This window comes from Phocoena phocoena, chromosome 13, assembly GCF_963924675.1.
Source record: "Phocoena phocoena chromosome 13, mPhoPho1.1, whole genome shotgun sequence".
NCBI classification, from domain to species: Eukaryota; Metazoa; Chordata; class Mammalia; order Artiodactyla; family Phocoenidae; genus Phocoena; species Phocoena phocoena.
In genome coordinates this window covers 8,914,244-8,930,869 of record NC_089231.1, presented here as the reverse complement: position 1 = coordinate 8,930,869, position 16,626 = coordinate 8,914,244, and the positions used below count along the sequence as shown (strand labels likewise).

General features: G+C 43.1%; 1 protein-coding gene across 2 annotated transcripts in view; it reads right to left on the bottom strand.

The window, feature by feature from the left end:
• Window positions 1-16,025, bottom strand: part of TMX3 (thioredoxin related transmembrane protein 3) — a 50,161-nt gene extending 34,136 nt beyond the window's left edge. The window contains exons 1-4 of one of the 2 annotated variants that reach the window (XM_065889685.1): window positions 15,873-16,025; window positions 14,823-14,877; window positions 8,196-8,235; window positions 6,864-6,987 (exon numbers count right to left, since the gene is read on the bottom strand). In XM_065889685.1, the coding sequence (XP_065745757.1) occupies window positions 6,864-6,987; window positions 8,196-8,235; window positions 14,823-14,877; window positions 15,873-15,918 (265 nt within the window). In that variant the 5' untranslated portion in view covers window positions 15,919-16,025. The remainder of the gene's footprint in view (window positions 1-6,863; window positions 6,988-8,195; window positions 8,236-14,822; window positions 14,878-15,872) is intronic. The other variant, XM_065889686.1, reaches the window with a different exon arrangement.
• Between the last annotated feature and the right edge of the window lie 601 nt (window positions 16,026-16,626).

The following is a 16,626-nucleotide window of genomic DNA, read 5'->3' as shown; positions in this document are numbered from 1 at the left end:
GAGTTCTGATTTACTCATCACTTTAGTAATCATTAATTTTGGTTTCTCATCACTCCCCATCAATACACAAGAATAAAGACAAAGTGAATTAGTGGCAAATAATATTGAAAATCTCTCCTCCTTCCCTTGTCAACTCTAGAGCTTCTCCCTTAAATGCATGGAGAGAGGTGACCAGAAGGTTCCAGACAGTGATCAACAATGGTTTTTATTAGAGGCAACACAAACAACAGAGGTAACAAAAATAGGAACTTGGTATATATATATATGTATATATATATATGAAGATGCAGGTTCTGCCTCTGAATAGTCATGTGAACTTAGACCAATTACATAATTTATTTGTGCCTATCTCTAATTTAGGACTTACTCTGTCAAGTATACACACACATACACACACACATACATACACACATATTTTATTGAAGTATAGTTGATTTACAATATTATATTAGTTTCAGGCGTACAGCAGAGTGACAATATTTTTATAGATTATACTTCATCTACAGTTATTATGGCTGTATTTCCCTGTGCTGTACAATATATCCTTGGTGCTTATTTATTTTATATATACTAGTTGGTAGCTCTTAATTCCACATTCTTATCTTGCCCCTCCTTGCTTCCCTCTCCCTACGGGTATCCACTAGTTTGTTTTCTATTATCTGTGAGTCCGTTTCAGTACTGTTATACACATTCGTTTTATTTTTCAGATTCCACAAATAAGTGATAACATAAAGTATTTATCTTTCTCCGTCTGACTTATTTCACTAAGCATAATACTTTTTAGGTCCGTCCATGTCATTACAGATGGCAGAGTTTCATTCTTTTTATGGCTGAGTAATATTCCATTGTATACATATACCACATATTCTTAAGCCAATCGTCTGTTGGCCCTTGGGTTGTTTCCATGTCTTGGGTATTATAAATAGTGCTGCTGTGAACACTGGAGTGCATGTATTTTTTCAAACTAGAGTTTTCATTTTTTCCAGATATATACCCAGGAGTGGGATTGCTGGATCATATGGTAGCTCTACTTTTAGTTTTTTAAGGAACCTCCATACTGCTTTCCATAGTGGCTGCATCAATTTAATTCCCACCAACTATATACAACTGTTTTCTCCACATCCTCGCCAACATTTGTTATTTGTAGACTTTTTGATGATGGCCATTCTGAGAAGTGAGAGGTGATATCCCATTGTAGTTCTGATTTGCATTTCTCTAATAATTAGTGACGTTAAGCATCTTTTCATGTGCCTGTTAGCCATCTGTATGTCTCCTTTGGAGAAATGTCTATTTAGGTCTTCTGCCTATTTTTTAATCAGGTTTTTTTTTATATTGAGTTGTATAAGCTGTTTATATATTTTGGTATTAAACCCTTATTGGTTACATCATTTGCAAGTATTTTCAGGTCAAGCATATTCTAATTGAATAATGCTGTTATTGAGATTGCCCTCTTCCAAGAAAAAACACAGATTATGTGTGTAATGTATGTTCTTTTTTTTTTTTGCGGTACGCGGGCCTCTCACTATTGCAGCCTCTCCCGTAGCAGAGCACAGGCTCTGGACGCGCAGGCTCAGCGGCCATGGCTCACGGGCCTAGCCGCTCCACGGCATGCGGGATTCTTCTCGGACCGGGGCACGAACCCGTGTCCCCTGCATCGGCAGGCGGACTCTCAACCACTGCGCCACCAGGGAAGCCCAGTAATGTATGTTCTTAATGCTCCCCATCCCAAATTAAGAAGGCAGGTAAATATAAGCCATTATTACTTTCAACTAAACCTCATTAAAAACTGCCAAAATATAAAGACTAATAAAATTGACTGGAGGGGGCAGTGCAGCCCAGTAGCAATTGTTTACATAATTTAGTGTAAAATTTATTTGTATACAAATCAGATTTAAAAATGAAATACGCAATCAATGAGAAAATACAGTGGTGGTATTTTATAGCTGACGTTATGGTTCTCATGATAAGCTTCAGAGAGAAAATCCCAGCTCCACACGTAACCCCATCATTTAATTTCCTTGACCTCAGTTTTCTTACCTATAAGATGGAGATGATACCACCCACCCTTTAGCCCTTTGGTTCTTTGAACATTACTTTCATCTCTGACAGAATTTCAACTGACAATGACTGCTAAAACTTCAAAGGTAGGTTTTCCTAAACGTAAATGATTGTATAATTAAAGAGGCACACAGCAAGGCATGAGTTACAGGCACACAATGACCCAGGTTAGGGTTCCAACATCTCCATTTATTGTCCATGCAGCTCAGTGTAAGCTCCTTCACTTTGGATTCTGTTTCCACTTCTGGGGATACCACTCATCTTGTAGGGCTATGTGTGGTATTTAAAATGAGGAAGTGTGGAAAAGAATCTAACAGAGAGTTCAGCACATACAGATGCTCAAATGCTGAGTCCATTTTCTTCTATTCTTGGTCCTGACTCACTGTTAAGTAATTACCTGTTGACAAACTAATGTGCAAAAAATATTAATAAGAATTAGCTTGTGTAGATATCTTATAATTGGCATTAATATGCCTTCAACTACCCCTCAAAACAATTTTGTGAGGTGGGGTGACAGATGCTAATGTTATCTTTCAGATAAGCCAATACTTCGGAAGACTTGTTAACTTGTTAGAAAGCAAGCATTGATTAGGCAGCAGGGCTGATGCTGAAACTCCAGTCTGAGTTTAAATCTTTTGTTCTTTATTTTTTCCTGTCAAAGAACAATGGTTTATATAGAAACCTGAGATCAATTCCATTACAAACTGAGGAATCCATCTGCAACGTGAATAACTTCCCCTGAAATTTTGTAATTTTAAATGTTCAGAAAATAAGGTTAAGCATAAAGCTCCCTATTTCATTTGTTTTCTCCTTGAAATGATAACAACTTGATGGTTAAGATAAGCCTGATTTTGAATCATGGTGATCTTGGATGCTGGGCCTAATTCTGTTGCTAACTTTGATGTCCGAAATTAGTAAAGTCAGTTCACTGCTAATTACCTTCTGTTACTTCATCTACACAATGAAAGGAGGGAAAAAGTGAGGAGTTGAACTCAACCTGAAATCCTTTTCAGCTCAAAAATACTATTTTTCTTAGTGTTTACTGAGTGTCACTATGTGTCTAAAATGGGAAAGGAATAAAATAATGCAGAGGTTCTCAACTGGGGGTGATTTTGCCCTCAATGTCTGGAGACATTTCTGGTTGCCACATCTTAGCGGGTGGGGAGAGAAGGGAGCTACTGGCATCTAGTTGGTAGAAGCCAAGAATGCTGCTAAATATCCTACAATGCATAGGAAAACTCTTCCCCTCCCCAGAACAAAGAATTATCTGGCCCAAAATGTCAACAGTACCAAGTCTGAGCAACCCTGAAATATAGTCACTGACTAAAAGGGCTTATAATCTAGAAAGGTAAGACTGATCTGCAAATATATCTGAGATCTAAGAATCAGAATAAGAATGTTATTGGCCAGATGCCCTTGAAAGTTTATACATGAAAGGGGGGTAAAATATGATCTTTACTATAAAATGATGTCACACTTAGGTTGAGGAATAAATGGAATTTCAGTGGTTTCATAATAGAAATCAGTACATGACTACAGGTAACATCATAACATTTTAACTGGTGAATGAGAAACAATTTTTGTGCTCATTTTTGAAGGAATATGTAGAAAAAGAAAGGCTAAAATAATATGTGAATTTACACTGGACATGATACAACTTTTTAATGTTATTTGATATATTATTAATTAAAACCATGCATCAAGAAATTTTTGATACACACAGGGCAGGGTAAATCATGAAAGTTCAAATCTCTCCTGTTCAAAACTTCTATACACAGAGATTGGTTGGACTGAGTGTGATGGCATTTATTTCAATCACTGCAATTACATGACTGAGAAATAAGCTACCATCAAACAGTCTAAGAGATTTTCTACACTTGATCACGGAATAATCCTATCCCACCCTAAACTGAGATCCTATAAATAACTGTCCATCAAAATAATACTTTACTCTGTGATTCTCTAACTTGAGTGTGCAGCAGGATCACCTGAAGTCCATGTTAAAAATACAGATTCTTACGACTCAATCTGATTTTCATTTGGTAGGGTTGGTGTGGGCCTTTGAAATCTGAATTTATACTGAGCACCCCAGGTAATCTTAATGCAGGCAGCCTGCAGAATAAACCCTGGGAAACACCGATGCTATACCGTCTGAAAAGCAACCTACGGGGATGGAAGAAACATGTACAAAACAACCAATCCTTTAGTGCTCTATAGTTAGATGCAGAATACTGCCAACAGCTAGCCTGAAAAAAGAAATTCAATTTCTTCACCTATTTGATTCCAAGTTCTACTGAAATGCCTGTATTTGAGCTGCCTTGAAATATTGAAGAAAACTTTAAGAATTATATGCCAAAAATCTATTTGTAATCTCTAGACGGTAGTTTTTGAATACTTAACTACATTTTTTAGGAAGATGATATTTCTTTTCTCCATAGCACATAAAACATCTTCTTGATTCTGTAACAGAATGAAAAATTCATCCATCGTCCGCCTGCCGATGCAGGGGACACCGGTTCGTGCCCCAGTCCCGGAAGATTCCACATGCCGTGGAGCGGCTGGGCCCGTGAGCCATGGCCGCTGAGCCTGTGCGTCTGGAGCCTGTTCTCCGCAATGGGAGAAGCCACAACAGTGAGAGGCCCGCATACCGCAAAAAAAAAAAAAAAAAAAAAAAAAATTCATCCATCACTGATATCAAACACTAAACACCAGACAATTTATTTATGTTTATTAGTTATCCTTTGACTGACTGAAATAAATGAATGACTGTATAGACGAATGTATGTGTATGCATGTCTAATCAACATATATGCCTAGACACAAAAATTTACTTTCACAACAGTTAAAAGGAATAATTTCTTAAACACTGTAAAAGCTTTATTTCGAGAAATACCAACTCAAGAATATTATCTTATCTTTCTCTCTCTAAGATAACTTCCTGCCATAGATCTCATCCCCTCTCAAAGTCGCAGCAGTTCACTTGTGACTCAGTAATTCCAGTTCTAACATCTCACCTGCACTCTAGTTCCCCATATTCCCAAACATCAATAAAGCAAAATACCACAAATTCAAAACAGCTGCTAACATGAAAACACACACAAAATTAAATGTATTATTCTTTCCATTTAACCAGTGGTAATGTAGTTCAATGTGAATTGTGCTAGGAATCTTATACTATTTTCAATTGTTTTTCTTCATACCAGAGCCAATCTAGCACATCCGTGATTTAACCCTTGCAAATGTCTATAAGAATTACTGTTTCCTCTTTATTGCCCTACCAACCACCCAAGTCTGCCCTCCCAGCACCCTATACCAAGATGCATACAAAAGTCCACTTAGATGATCTGTTTGTCTCTAAATGTTCTTCTTTTCATCTGTTCTTCTTTCAAAAACATTTTTATCAAATCATATGCCTTCTCAAAAATGTGTATTACCTCTCAATTGACAACTGATAAAATCCAAAACACTTTATCCCACCTGAGAGGCTTTTAAAATCTGGTATTATCCCTTAGCACCTTGTAAGTACTAGCCATTGTGCTAGGGGTTTTGAATAAGGAATATTAATACAGTCCTCACAACCTTGAGAATTATCACTCTCTCATTTAGACAAGGAAACTAAAATTAAGAGAGGTTAAGCACTTCCCCAAAGCCACAGAAGTAAGAGATGATAGACTTGGGCTTAAAACATACGTCTGTCTTGTTCCAAACTTATATCCAGAGTACAATGCTGATTTCCTAAAATGAAATATGCATTTTGCATTTCATACTTCCACTTTCTTCATTAATTAAAGGAAAAGGGAACCTACATTTATTGCATACTACAAGGGACTGTACATGTGCTACCTCACTCTAATCTCAAAACAACCAATAAAAAATTCATTATAATTAAATATTTACCCGTGTAGAAATCAAAGTTTAGAGACATTAAGAAACTTTCCCCATGCTACAGGGCAAAAGTAGTAGGCAGAGCCGTATGTGATCTACTTTCTGAAGCCATGCTCTTTCCAAATCTGTGTGAGACCTCATACTTCTCTAAACTTAAGTTTGCCTTTTCCCAAATCCTTTAAGACAGGTATTGGTAAACTTTATCTGTATAGGGTCTGATAATAAACATTTTAGGCTTCGTGGGGCCTACAGTCTCTGCTGTACCTACTTGAATCTGCCTCTGGGACATGAAAACAGCCATAAATAAGGGTAAACAAAGGAGAGTGACTTGTTCCAGTCGAGCTGTATGTACAAAGCAGGCGGGGGCCAGACTGTCCAGTGATGTGGTTTGCCAGTTTCTGCTGGAAGACATTCGTCTCTGGTACAGACTCACTAAACTCTTTTTCAGCTCTATGACTTTGGTTTGATATTCTCTCTAGGGTGAACACTTTCCCGATCCTCACTTGTATTTATCCTAACTCAGCTTGTCCTTCGAGTTCCCGTTACTCCTCTACCATGCCATTCAGGCTACTCAGACAGCAAACTCTCACTCTTAAGCCATGCAGCAATATCAAGAGTTCGACACTCAAATTTCTGTGGCTGTCTCAGGCAACTGATTATCTCAAGTGGGCTCAAAATCGGAACAATGGCTCATACATCTATACTGGGTATAAGATTAACACAGACTGCATATTACATATTCAATGGTTAATTCATCTAACTCATAAAATATACAGTCTGAAATCTCTAAGATAATTTTAATTTTACATGAGCAAAAAATATATATATATATTTCTTCCTCTTACCTTGAATACTGCTTCATGTAATTAAAATACTTTCATTACGAGAACAGTAGAATGATAAACTGAGTAGATGCTTACTGGAATAGGAAGTAGCGTCCATCTTTCCAACTTTAACTGGAGAACCAATGCTTTTCATCTCGAGACCAACTTCATTCCAAATTGGTTCCAGTTTTTTACAATGGCCACACCATGGTGCATAAAACTTGTTTGAAAAAAAAAGAGAGAAAACCACTAAGATACTGTGCTACTTTGGGTATCAATCTTAATTTTAAAAGAATCTTTCTGACTAAATGATTGGATAATAATCTATTTTAGACAAAAGGTCTAAATATAATTTTTTAAGTGGTTTCAAAATAAAAGAACACACATATACACAAACTAGACAGGTCATCTCCTAGGATATACCTCAACACTGATCCTACTTTAAGTTTAAATGACTACTGATATCTATTTAAAGTAGATGATTTACAGTAAAGCATCTTTGCTCCCAAGTATGTCCATGTTATATATAAAATTAAACCACCAAATACACTTCATATATCATATGCACACCCCTTAAGTGTTAATGATAAAATTTATTTCTATTACAAAAATTCCAACACAGTAGGTGCCTCTGCTGTTCTAAGCGTAACCACTGGTAAGACGTGGGGAATCATCAGGATGACTGGTTTGGCACAGTGACAAGTCAGGCTGATGAAACTAAAACCCTAGTTCTTTCTTTTTCAGAATCACCAGATGGCTGGGGTGGTACTTAGGTTCCTCCGGTGAAACAGTGTAACAAACTGCTTGTCCTACTTTCATGAAACAAGATTTCTCTCTCTTTTAATATTACACTATGGAAATGTTCAAACATATACAAAAGGGAAACAGACAGAATTAAACAAGGGACCTTCACGCCTCATTGCCTGGCTTCCGTAACTGTCAGCTCTGCCATTCTCATTCCATCTCTTTTGCTGCCACTCTACTTTTTCACTGAGGCATGTCAAAATGAATCCCACACATCATAAGGTTTAAATACATTCAAAGCGTCCAAGTGAGGAAAGGAAGATGAAAATCTGATTTTGTTCACTACTAAGATGAAAATACGATTTTAGCTGCCAAGTGATATTAATATACTCAATCTCTTGGATAATATGAAAAAATAAAGAGTGAATTCTGTAATAAAATCATACCATAATCTCCCTCAGACATAATCCACAAGTGGACCTCATTGAATTTCATCATTCCCCTGCCAGGAATCCTAAGGCTTTGAGGTTCACTTTAATATAAAAACCCAAATGGTACTACCTGAGCAAACCAAGTGGGTAATATACATTAGTACTGTCTATTACATATTGGGGTGAAGAGAATGCAAAATAACACTTAAAATCGTAGGGGCGGTTACTTAGTACAAAAAGTTTACATACTCACATCTACAAGCCAAATGTCATCTTTTCGATTTTCTTTAAATCTAAAAAACAAAAACAAGAAAACAAATCTTTGATTGTAGGTTTCCACTTTACAACTGAATAGTACAGGTAAAGATAATAAATTGATAAATATAGGAGCATAGAACAAATTCTTTCAAAAATTTTTATTTTTACTGAGAGACCTCTAGATTTTATCCATTAAACATCTTAATAAAAGTAGAGAAATGATAATAAGGAGTAAAGAGTCAAAAAAAAAATTAAAGTGGGACTTTGTAGAAACACAGACAGACAAATGCTTTAGCCTGTAGCCCCTCTACTCCACTTATATCTGTGCATTACAGAGCAGGCCTGAGGGGTTAGCCTTAGAAAGGTCTGCTTGCAGGACTGGTCCCTGGGTGGCATCTGGGAAGGGTGGTTCACTGGTCTCCCGCTGTACAATGTGGTTTTGTGATGAACAGCTACTTTCCTTCAGGGAATCTGGAATTTTGGCAATGGCTAGGCAGAGGGGTGCTTACATGGCCAATCCCCAATAAAAATTCCAGGGCAGGGTCTCTAATGAGGTTCCTTGGTAGGTAGCATTTCCCACTTGTGGTTGCAACTCCTGATGAAGAAATTAAGCACGTGCTGTGTGACTCTCTGAGAGGACTCTTGGGAACTTGTTCCTGGTTTTCCCTGGCATTTGCCCCACGCGCCCTTTCCCTTTGCTGATTTTGCTTTGTGTTCTCTCACTGTAACAGATCACGGCTCTGACTTCCACGACAGGCTCAGTCCTGAGTGTTCCTGTCAATCAGTAAAGCTAGGGGTGCTTTGGGGAGCCCTGACACAATACTCTACAAAGAATTTTCCTAAAACACAGTTCTGATCATGTTACTCTTATTTGACATTTTCTGGGTCCCTTCCCACCACCTACAAAAAGAGTACAAATTGCTACACTACTGTGGCTCCAACTTACCTTCCCACTCAAATATAAGCACCCAATCAAATATATATGATTATATATTTGAGTATATAATCATACTCAAATACGAGTATGATTTCCAACAGACTATGGTACTTACCACAGCTAAACTCACAATGTTTGACTTTCTACATTCTTTCATATTCAAATCCTATCCAGCCAAAAGCACTGCTAACTCCGTAATGCCTTCCTAAATTCCTCAGAGCTAGAAACGACCTCTCCATATCACCTTTACCCTCTTTATGATTTTCATCAATTTCCACACGTTGTAGTTACTTACATATTATCCAACCATAGATACACTACGCGAGGAGTGTATTTGTTTCATCTCCTAGTGCCTTGCACAGTGATCTATATTCAATTTGTACTACATGAGTGACAGAAGTTCTCTGTGGGGATATTTTAATAAGATTCTTAACCCTATAGGTAAGACAAAGAGAACATATCCCCATATTATAGCTGTTAGGTCCAAAGGTGTTCACATCTATACAACTGCACAGTCTGCTGTGTACCATGGACAAGGACAGCGCCCTTAATCAATCCCCCAAATGTTTTGGCTTGGCTCCCCTTGTGGTTTATAGTAAAAAATTCTATTTTATATTCATCTCGTGGGGCTATCCAGGAAAGTGTCACGGCCACCTTAAGCAAGTTGTTGAACCAGAGCCCTCTAATTGATGGTCATTATTCTTGAGGTCTTTGTAGACAAAACCCCATGCTCTGCACGCAGCGGCCAATGTTGGAGTCTGCCGTCCCCCGCCTCCTTGATATTTAACAGCCATCCTCCTCTCCCACCAATTTGAGTCTTTGGGAAGGAGTCGAAGGGTACAGAAGTCCCTTACAGGGCCCCACATGGAGTGGAAAGTGTCGTAATTGAAGGGCGTATGATTAAGGGAAGGGGCAGACAGCGTGTTCGCACATGCAGGGTTAATGAGAAGTACCGGACTGGGGAACTGCTGCCTTTAGCCCCCAGGCCGCTTGCCTGAGCTGCGTAATACAGGCCGTGGTAATCTTGTCCCCTCCCATCCGCTGATTGAACCTGTCCTTTAACTGTTCATTAAAATGCTCAACACCCCTGTGGATTAGGGGTGATACGGAGAGTCCACTGTATGCCCCATGACTGAGCTCACTGATGTGTAGCTTGGACTGCAAATCCAGGGCTGTTACCAGATACAGTGCTCTCAGGGAACCTGAATAGGAAACAAATGTCCTCCTATAGGGCCTGAGAGTGTGGCCCGAGTCAGTGGATGCGTGCGGATGGCTAGACAAAGTGTCAGCTGCAGTCAGGATCCGGGGGATACTATGGGTGGGATGAGATGCCTAACGTGTTCTATCTGCTGAGAACGCCCTGGCCCAACGTGAAGGAATGTGTTCCTGGGTAGTTATGTTAGCCTTGACCAGGGTCTGACAAGCGGGACAGCTTTTTCATGCTGGTTCAGTCTTCCCGCAGCAGTGGCAGTCTGTGCATGCCAGCTCAACCTACAGCGGTGTCAGCATTTCCAAGGGCCATCCTCTTGTGGGTCCAGGGGGAGGCAATTAGCTGTACATCTGCTTGCTCTGGGGTGGGGACAATTCAGTTCCCTGTGTTCAGCTGACAAGCTCGGGATGCTTATGGGTCGTTTCCCTTTGTCAGCACAGGGCCCTTCCTGGTGAGCAACCACGGAGGGAACAAAACACTTAGTAGGGGCAGAACCGATCGTCATCCCAATGTCCCATCCTCACAGGGGGGTCTGCTTTATATGCCACACAACCAATGGCCGAGCCATTTGCCAGAGCCCAGCGAGTGGGTGAACATACTGCAGGGCCTATGTGCGAGGGCTGGAGCAAGGAGCGGGGGCGGGGGGGGGGAACAGCAGGACAGATCTCAGTCTTCCACACTGCATGAAGCTGCCCATTGTGCAAAGGTCCTTTACCACGCTTGGGAAGGACAGGTCTCTTTCAGGTTGGAAGTGGGCTGCACCCAGTTCCATCCCAGGAGGAGCCATCAGTGAACCAGGCCCACAGGTGGTATGGGAGGTCTCTATGTCTGGGTCCCCCCTGGGCCAGAGGAGGCAGTGGCTCCTTGGGTGTTACTCCTGGGAGGTGGAGGGACACTCGGGAGACCTTTTCACTGAATTGTGAGACTCCAGCTGAGCTCCTGGAGGTGCCATTCCTAGTTCATGAGATTCCAAAGCTATCGTTCTTCAGCAACGATTAGAATATCTGCTCGTGAGTCTACTACCACACTCATCCACCAAGGGCCAACATAGCCTCTCAAAAGCTATGTATCTTTCAGCCAACTTGGGGGGCTTACCAGGTCTGTGCTGGTTTGTGATGTCGTCCTTCTGCCACAGGCTCCCATCAGTGAACTGAGAGGTTGCTGAGATGTGTAACTCAAATGGCAGATGCGGACCAGTGAGACCCAGGAGAAGGGAAGCCTGGTGGCCAGCCTAAGAGCCTCTAGAGTAACCTGTTGGTTGGTCCCCAACTAAAAGGCAGTGGCCTTTCTAGTACCTGATAGATGGGTGCCAGATCCCTGCATGAGTTATGTGACAACATCAGTAGCCCAATAAGCCCATCAATCCCTGAGCCTTTTTTATTTGGGGGGTCAGAAAGGGCCAAGAGTTTGGTAATGATCTCCTCTAGAATGAGATGTTGTACTGCTTCCCAGATCACCCCCCAGGAATCTCACTTGTTACACTTTGTCGGTATTAACAGCCCAGCCATGTTGCCACCTGTGAGTCATCATGGTGTCGGGTCCTTGTTGGACAGTGACCATGTCTGGGCAATCTAGGAGCTGGTATCAATATAGTGGAAGGTCTGTGCTCCCTCTAGAAGTTTTTCCAGGTCATGGCCTACCTACTGAGAGCAGACAGGCAGGGAATTTAGATAAGCATAGGATATTAAAGGTGTGTTGAATCCATTCCAAATGAAGGAAATTGATCCTTATCAGCCCAGTGAAGACACATGCTGGCACGTGACATCATTAATGCCACAGACCAAGCTCCCTCTAGTAGCATCTTCCTGATGTCAGGTACCACCATGGCACTGAGCCACCTGTCATCAATGTTGAGTCTCCAGGTACCCAAGACCTTGTGCACAGGCCAGAAGGGGGTCGGGGGGTGGGGATGGGGGGCTCCTGAATAGAAAAAGGCTCACAGAGCACTCTGGCTTCCTTCAGCTCAGTTATTTCTTTTACTCACCAGGCAGCCAACACCATTCTGGGGAGACAATGGCACTGAGAGCTGAAGGTCGGGTAGGTTCAGTCTTCCAATGTTGCAGGAAGATGGCCTGAAGTGCAGCAATCCCCACTGGGGCTTGGGGACCAAGGCCAGCAGGAGTGCACACAGCTAACACATCTGTGCCAGGTAGCAGGCTGACGAGTAGGGGCCCAAAAGCACTCAGCCAGGACCGGGCCTGGGCAAGCGTGCTGGCACTGGTCATCACAGACCCAAAACCTGAGGGCATTATGTGTACCCTCCTCCTCCTGGTAGCAGGGGTTGTAGGCATCACACTCACCTGTATACTGATATCCAAAAGGCCTAAGACGTGCAGTTCTCCTCCACCTCCCCAATGAACTCTGACCTTGGCAGCCCCCGCCCCCGGGGAGAGAGAGGCCTCAACCGAACACCCTGTCAAGGTCTGGGTAAAGGTTTTGGGACTCTCTGACTTGTCTCCAGACTTACTAGGCAGGATGGTGGATGTAATTCTAATAGCCACAGGGCTGTCATCATGCTGACCTTTGAAAAAGCCCATCAGACCCCTCACAGGTTGGTACCTGGCCATGAGGTCCTTGGTAAGGAGCCTATCAGTCTCCTCCTTTGAGACCCCATCACTGAGCAACCTCACTCAGAGCTTCTGGAAAGGCTCTTGCATGGGTCATCCCAGAGAGGGCACCTAGTTCCCACTTACTGTTACTCTGTGCTGGTCAACCTTTGTGCTCTTCATGGTGGCTTTTTCCATGTCCAGAAATTTGTCAGTTAAGGCTTGGATTGTGTCACAGCCTGACTGACCTGACTTCATGAGCAGGCTTAACTGGGTCCAGTAACAAACAGGAACAGAAAGGACAAACCTAGAACTCTGACAGTTAACAGTCTCATTACTCACTGTTCCTAATCCCTCCCCACAGGCCCAGGAGACCACCAGGAGGCCTGCAGGACCACTTCAGCCTCTGTGAAGGTGGGCCACATGTGTTCTTCAGTTACTAGAAATTCGCTACAGATGGGCCAAAACCGTTAGTCCACGTAGCACCCGGCCGAGGAAGGTTAGGGTCTTGGGCATCCGCACCTGCCTATCCCTGCTTCTTCCTCCTCCTTAAGCAAAGTCAGGCTGCTGGGGCGTTCTTAAGGATCAGGTCTAGAGCGACACACCCTTCCAGGCACCATGAAGTTTAACAAAATCACCTCTGTGTTAACAACGGTTTCCCTGAGAATCAAAGTGCCCATAAGCAATCCACTAGGGCGCCCCAATACCCATTAGCAAGGCTGCTGAGTGCCCCGTGGGATCTCTGGGCTTTCCGCTCTTCCAGAGCAGGACTGTGCTCAACTGACCACCCTGCTGCTGTACCAATTCTGTCGTGTACAAGTGGTTAATTAGGACAACAAGCCAAACTGAAAGTCACAATCAAGACTTTATTCACTTACTACGACAGTGCAAGCCAAGAGGCAGAAAAAACAGGTGCCAGCTCCTCAGTGTTCCATTTTTCTGAGTGGAACTGGAAGAGGCGAGGCGGCACGCGAATGCAGCACAGTTGGAGAAATTCACCTCACTGTTGAGCAGCCCTAAACCAAAGGCTCCTGCCTCTCTCAGGACCCATGGGCAGAGGGAGGGAGAAGGGAAAGGACAGGAGTGGAAGGGTACTGAGTCCAAGTGGAGAAAAGTGCCTCAGCCACACCCCTCAATAAGGAGTTTCCCAGAGGAGGTTTTCCTAAGAAATGCCTTAGATGAGGCCCCCAACAAGGAGGCCTTCACAAGAGGCAACTGGGCTAAGAATGAAGACACGCACATGAGCACGGCTGCCCTGGGGGCCTGAGTCTATGACTACAACTCCCTCCAGAGACTGCAGTGCATTGGCTGTGCCCCAAGTCTGGTGTGGGAAGGGCAGTTTCCCGCTGGAGGCCTGCCAGGAAAAGCCTTGTAATCGCCTATGGTCAGGCCTGAAAGATCAATCACGCACAGGATTTTGGTCTGAAGCAGCACTCCTCACCTACCATAAGCAAGGCCTTGTGATTAATGTTGTGTTACTGTGTGGTTACCAAATTCCAGCCCCCACTCAGTAGTGACTAAGGCCAAAAGACTTAACAAATGTACAGGTAAAATGGTAAGATAGAAGAGTTTGCCAATTTTTTATTCTTATAGCTGTTCATAAAACTCTTGAGCACAATCCCATTTCATACATATATAGCACTTAGGGCAACTCCTGGAACAAAACTGGTGCTACATCAGCATTGGTCATTACTGTCTCTGTTATTAAAAGATTACATTCACACTTCGTAGTACATTCGAAACTAATATAATATTGTAAATCAACTATACTTAAAAAAAGACATCTACCACCATACAGAATTAGCAAATTATGTAGTGTAGATTAAGTGCTCAATAAAACAAGTGTTATTTAAAAAAATATTATTCATACAAATATTCAGATAACATCACAGTTGGAAGAAGATACTATTTTAAAAAATATATACTCACGATTCATCTAAATCTTCCACATATCCTTTAGAGAAAGCCATATCAAGTAAAAAAACTGAAAAAAAAAGACAAAATGTATACAGTATAATAAATGCTGATTTATCTTTTGGCTTATATGCTTATTCACCTATAAAATGTTTTTGGTTTTTTACAGTCTACCAAAAAACTCATCATTCATCCATCCCAGGGCACAAATGATGCAAAAGTATAAGTACTGTAGTTCACCTGTTTAATAAATATTTACGACCGTATGGTGACAGCAAGTTCTATGTAGGCTAGTAAACCTGAGACACCGAATTTCTCTTTAAATATATGTTTATTTTCATCCTATTTTTCCTTTTTACCATTCCATCTTTTTGGAGTAGATGGAAATTGTTCTTCTATATTTCTTTTTCTCTAGTAACAATTATCTTCTCAGTATAAAGTTCAAACGCCATTCAAAATACCGTTCCCCCCGCCCCCAAATTGATAGAAACAAAATTGAGCTACGCTCCTAATACTAATTACAGAACAGTGCCTGGCACGTAGAGGGAACTAAACGGCTGCTGTGTAAGTGGACACACTGAGGGGAGAACCAGGGTACCCGATGCCGGCCGTAGAATGAGAAAGACCAACACGCCGGCAGGTCACTTCTCACATCGCACAGCCCCCAGAGGCCCGACCAGGACCCGTCCTTGAACCTCCCTCTCTTGGCCCCCGCGTGGGTAAAGATTCTTCAGATGTGACAAGACTCACAACCTAAAGGCAAAGCAGGTTTGGCCACCAGCTGGTAAGGCAGCATCCTTGACCCCCATCGACGGAATCAGCGCTCCTGAAACTTCCTGCCGCACCGAGAACGGAAGCAAACGGAAGGCGCGGATGCCCAGCGAAGCTGCGCCGGGGAAGGACCCTAAGACGTCCGCTCAGTCTCGGGACCCAGGACCCGGAGGGCATCTCGGTGGCCCCGCAGGCCTCTCCCCACCCCGGGCCAAGACCCTACCAGGCCCCCGCAGCCGATCCCATCGGGGGAGGGTACCCGCGCCCGCCCGCATCACCCCGCGCGGCCTTTACCTGTGGCACAGAGCCGCAGGGCGGCCCCGCGTCTCCGAGCTGCCATGCTCGCCGCAGAGGAGCTGCAAGAGCCGACTCTGCTGAGCTGAGAAAAAGACACGGGCCGCCGCCTGCGCTCCCGGAAAGGGAAGCCGGCCGGCCTGGGCGCGGAAGGGAAGCTCGGCGGGGGCGGGGCAGGCCGGCCTCCGCTACCCTCCCAGGACCCCTCCGACCTCCGCCTCTGAGCATGCGCGGAACTACGGCGCCTGCGCGGAACTGGGACGCTTGCGCGGTCGCACCCTCAAAGCCTCTGATCCGGGGACCGTTTGGGGGACCGTGGGAACCTAGTGTAGGGGCGCTTTCCTGTGGGGGCGGAGTGTTGCGTGGGTGTGCGTGGGGATCGGGGGCGTTTCCGGGAAGTTAAACGCCTGCTAGACTTTGAGCGGAAGTTGAGAGAGACTGGCAACGCTTGAGGCTGAATCCTGCCGTCTCTTTCACCTGCTGCTCTTGAGCAGTTAGCAATCAAATTCGTGAAAAGAGGTGGGTGTTAGCAGTGGGTAGAAAGATGGAAGGCTCTGGGTGCTGCGTGACCTTACATATGTCTCCAGAATGAATTTGGAATTTTCTTTGGCCCTGTTTGTAGAATGCGAGGACTGTCTCATTTTGCTCCATGAATGCGTTTTTGCAGAGTCCCCTTTAAAAAAGTGTTTCTCTTGAAGCCTGAAAACATGAAGCTGATCATGGGATATTTTTTTTTTTGATGATTTGTTTCAGT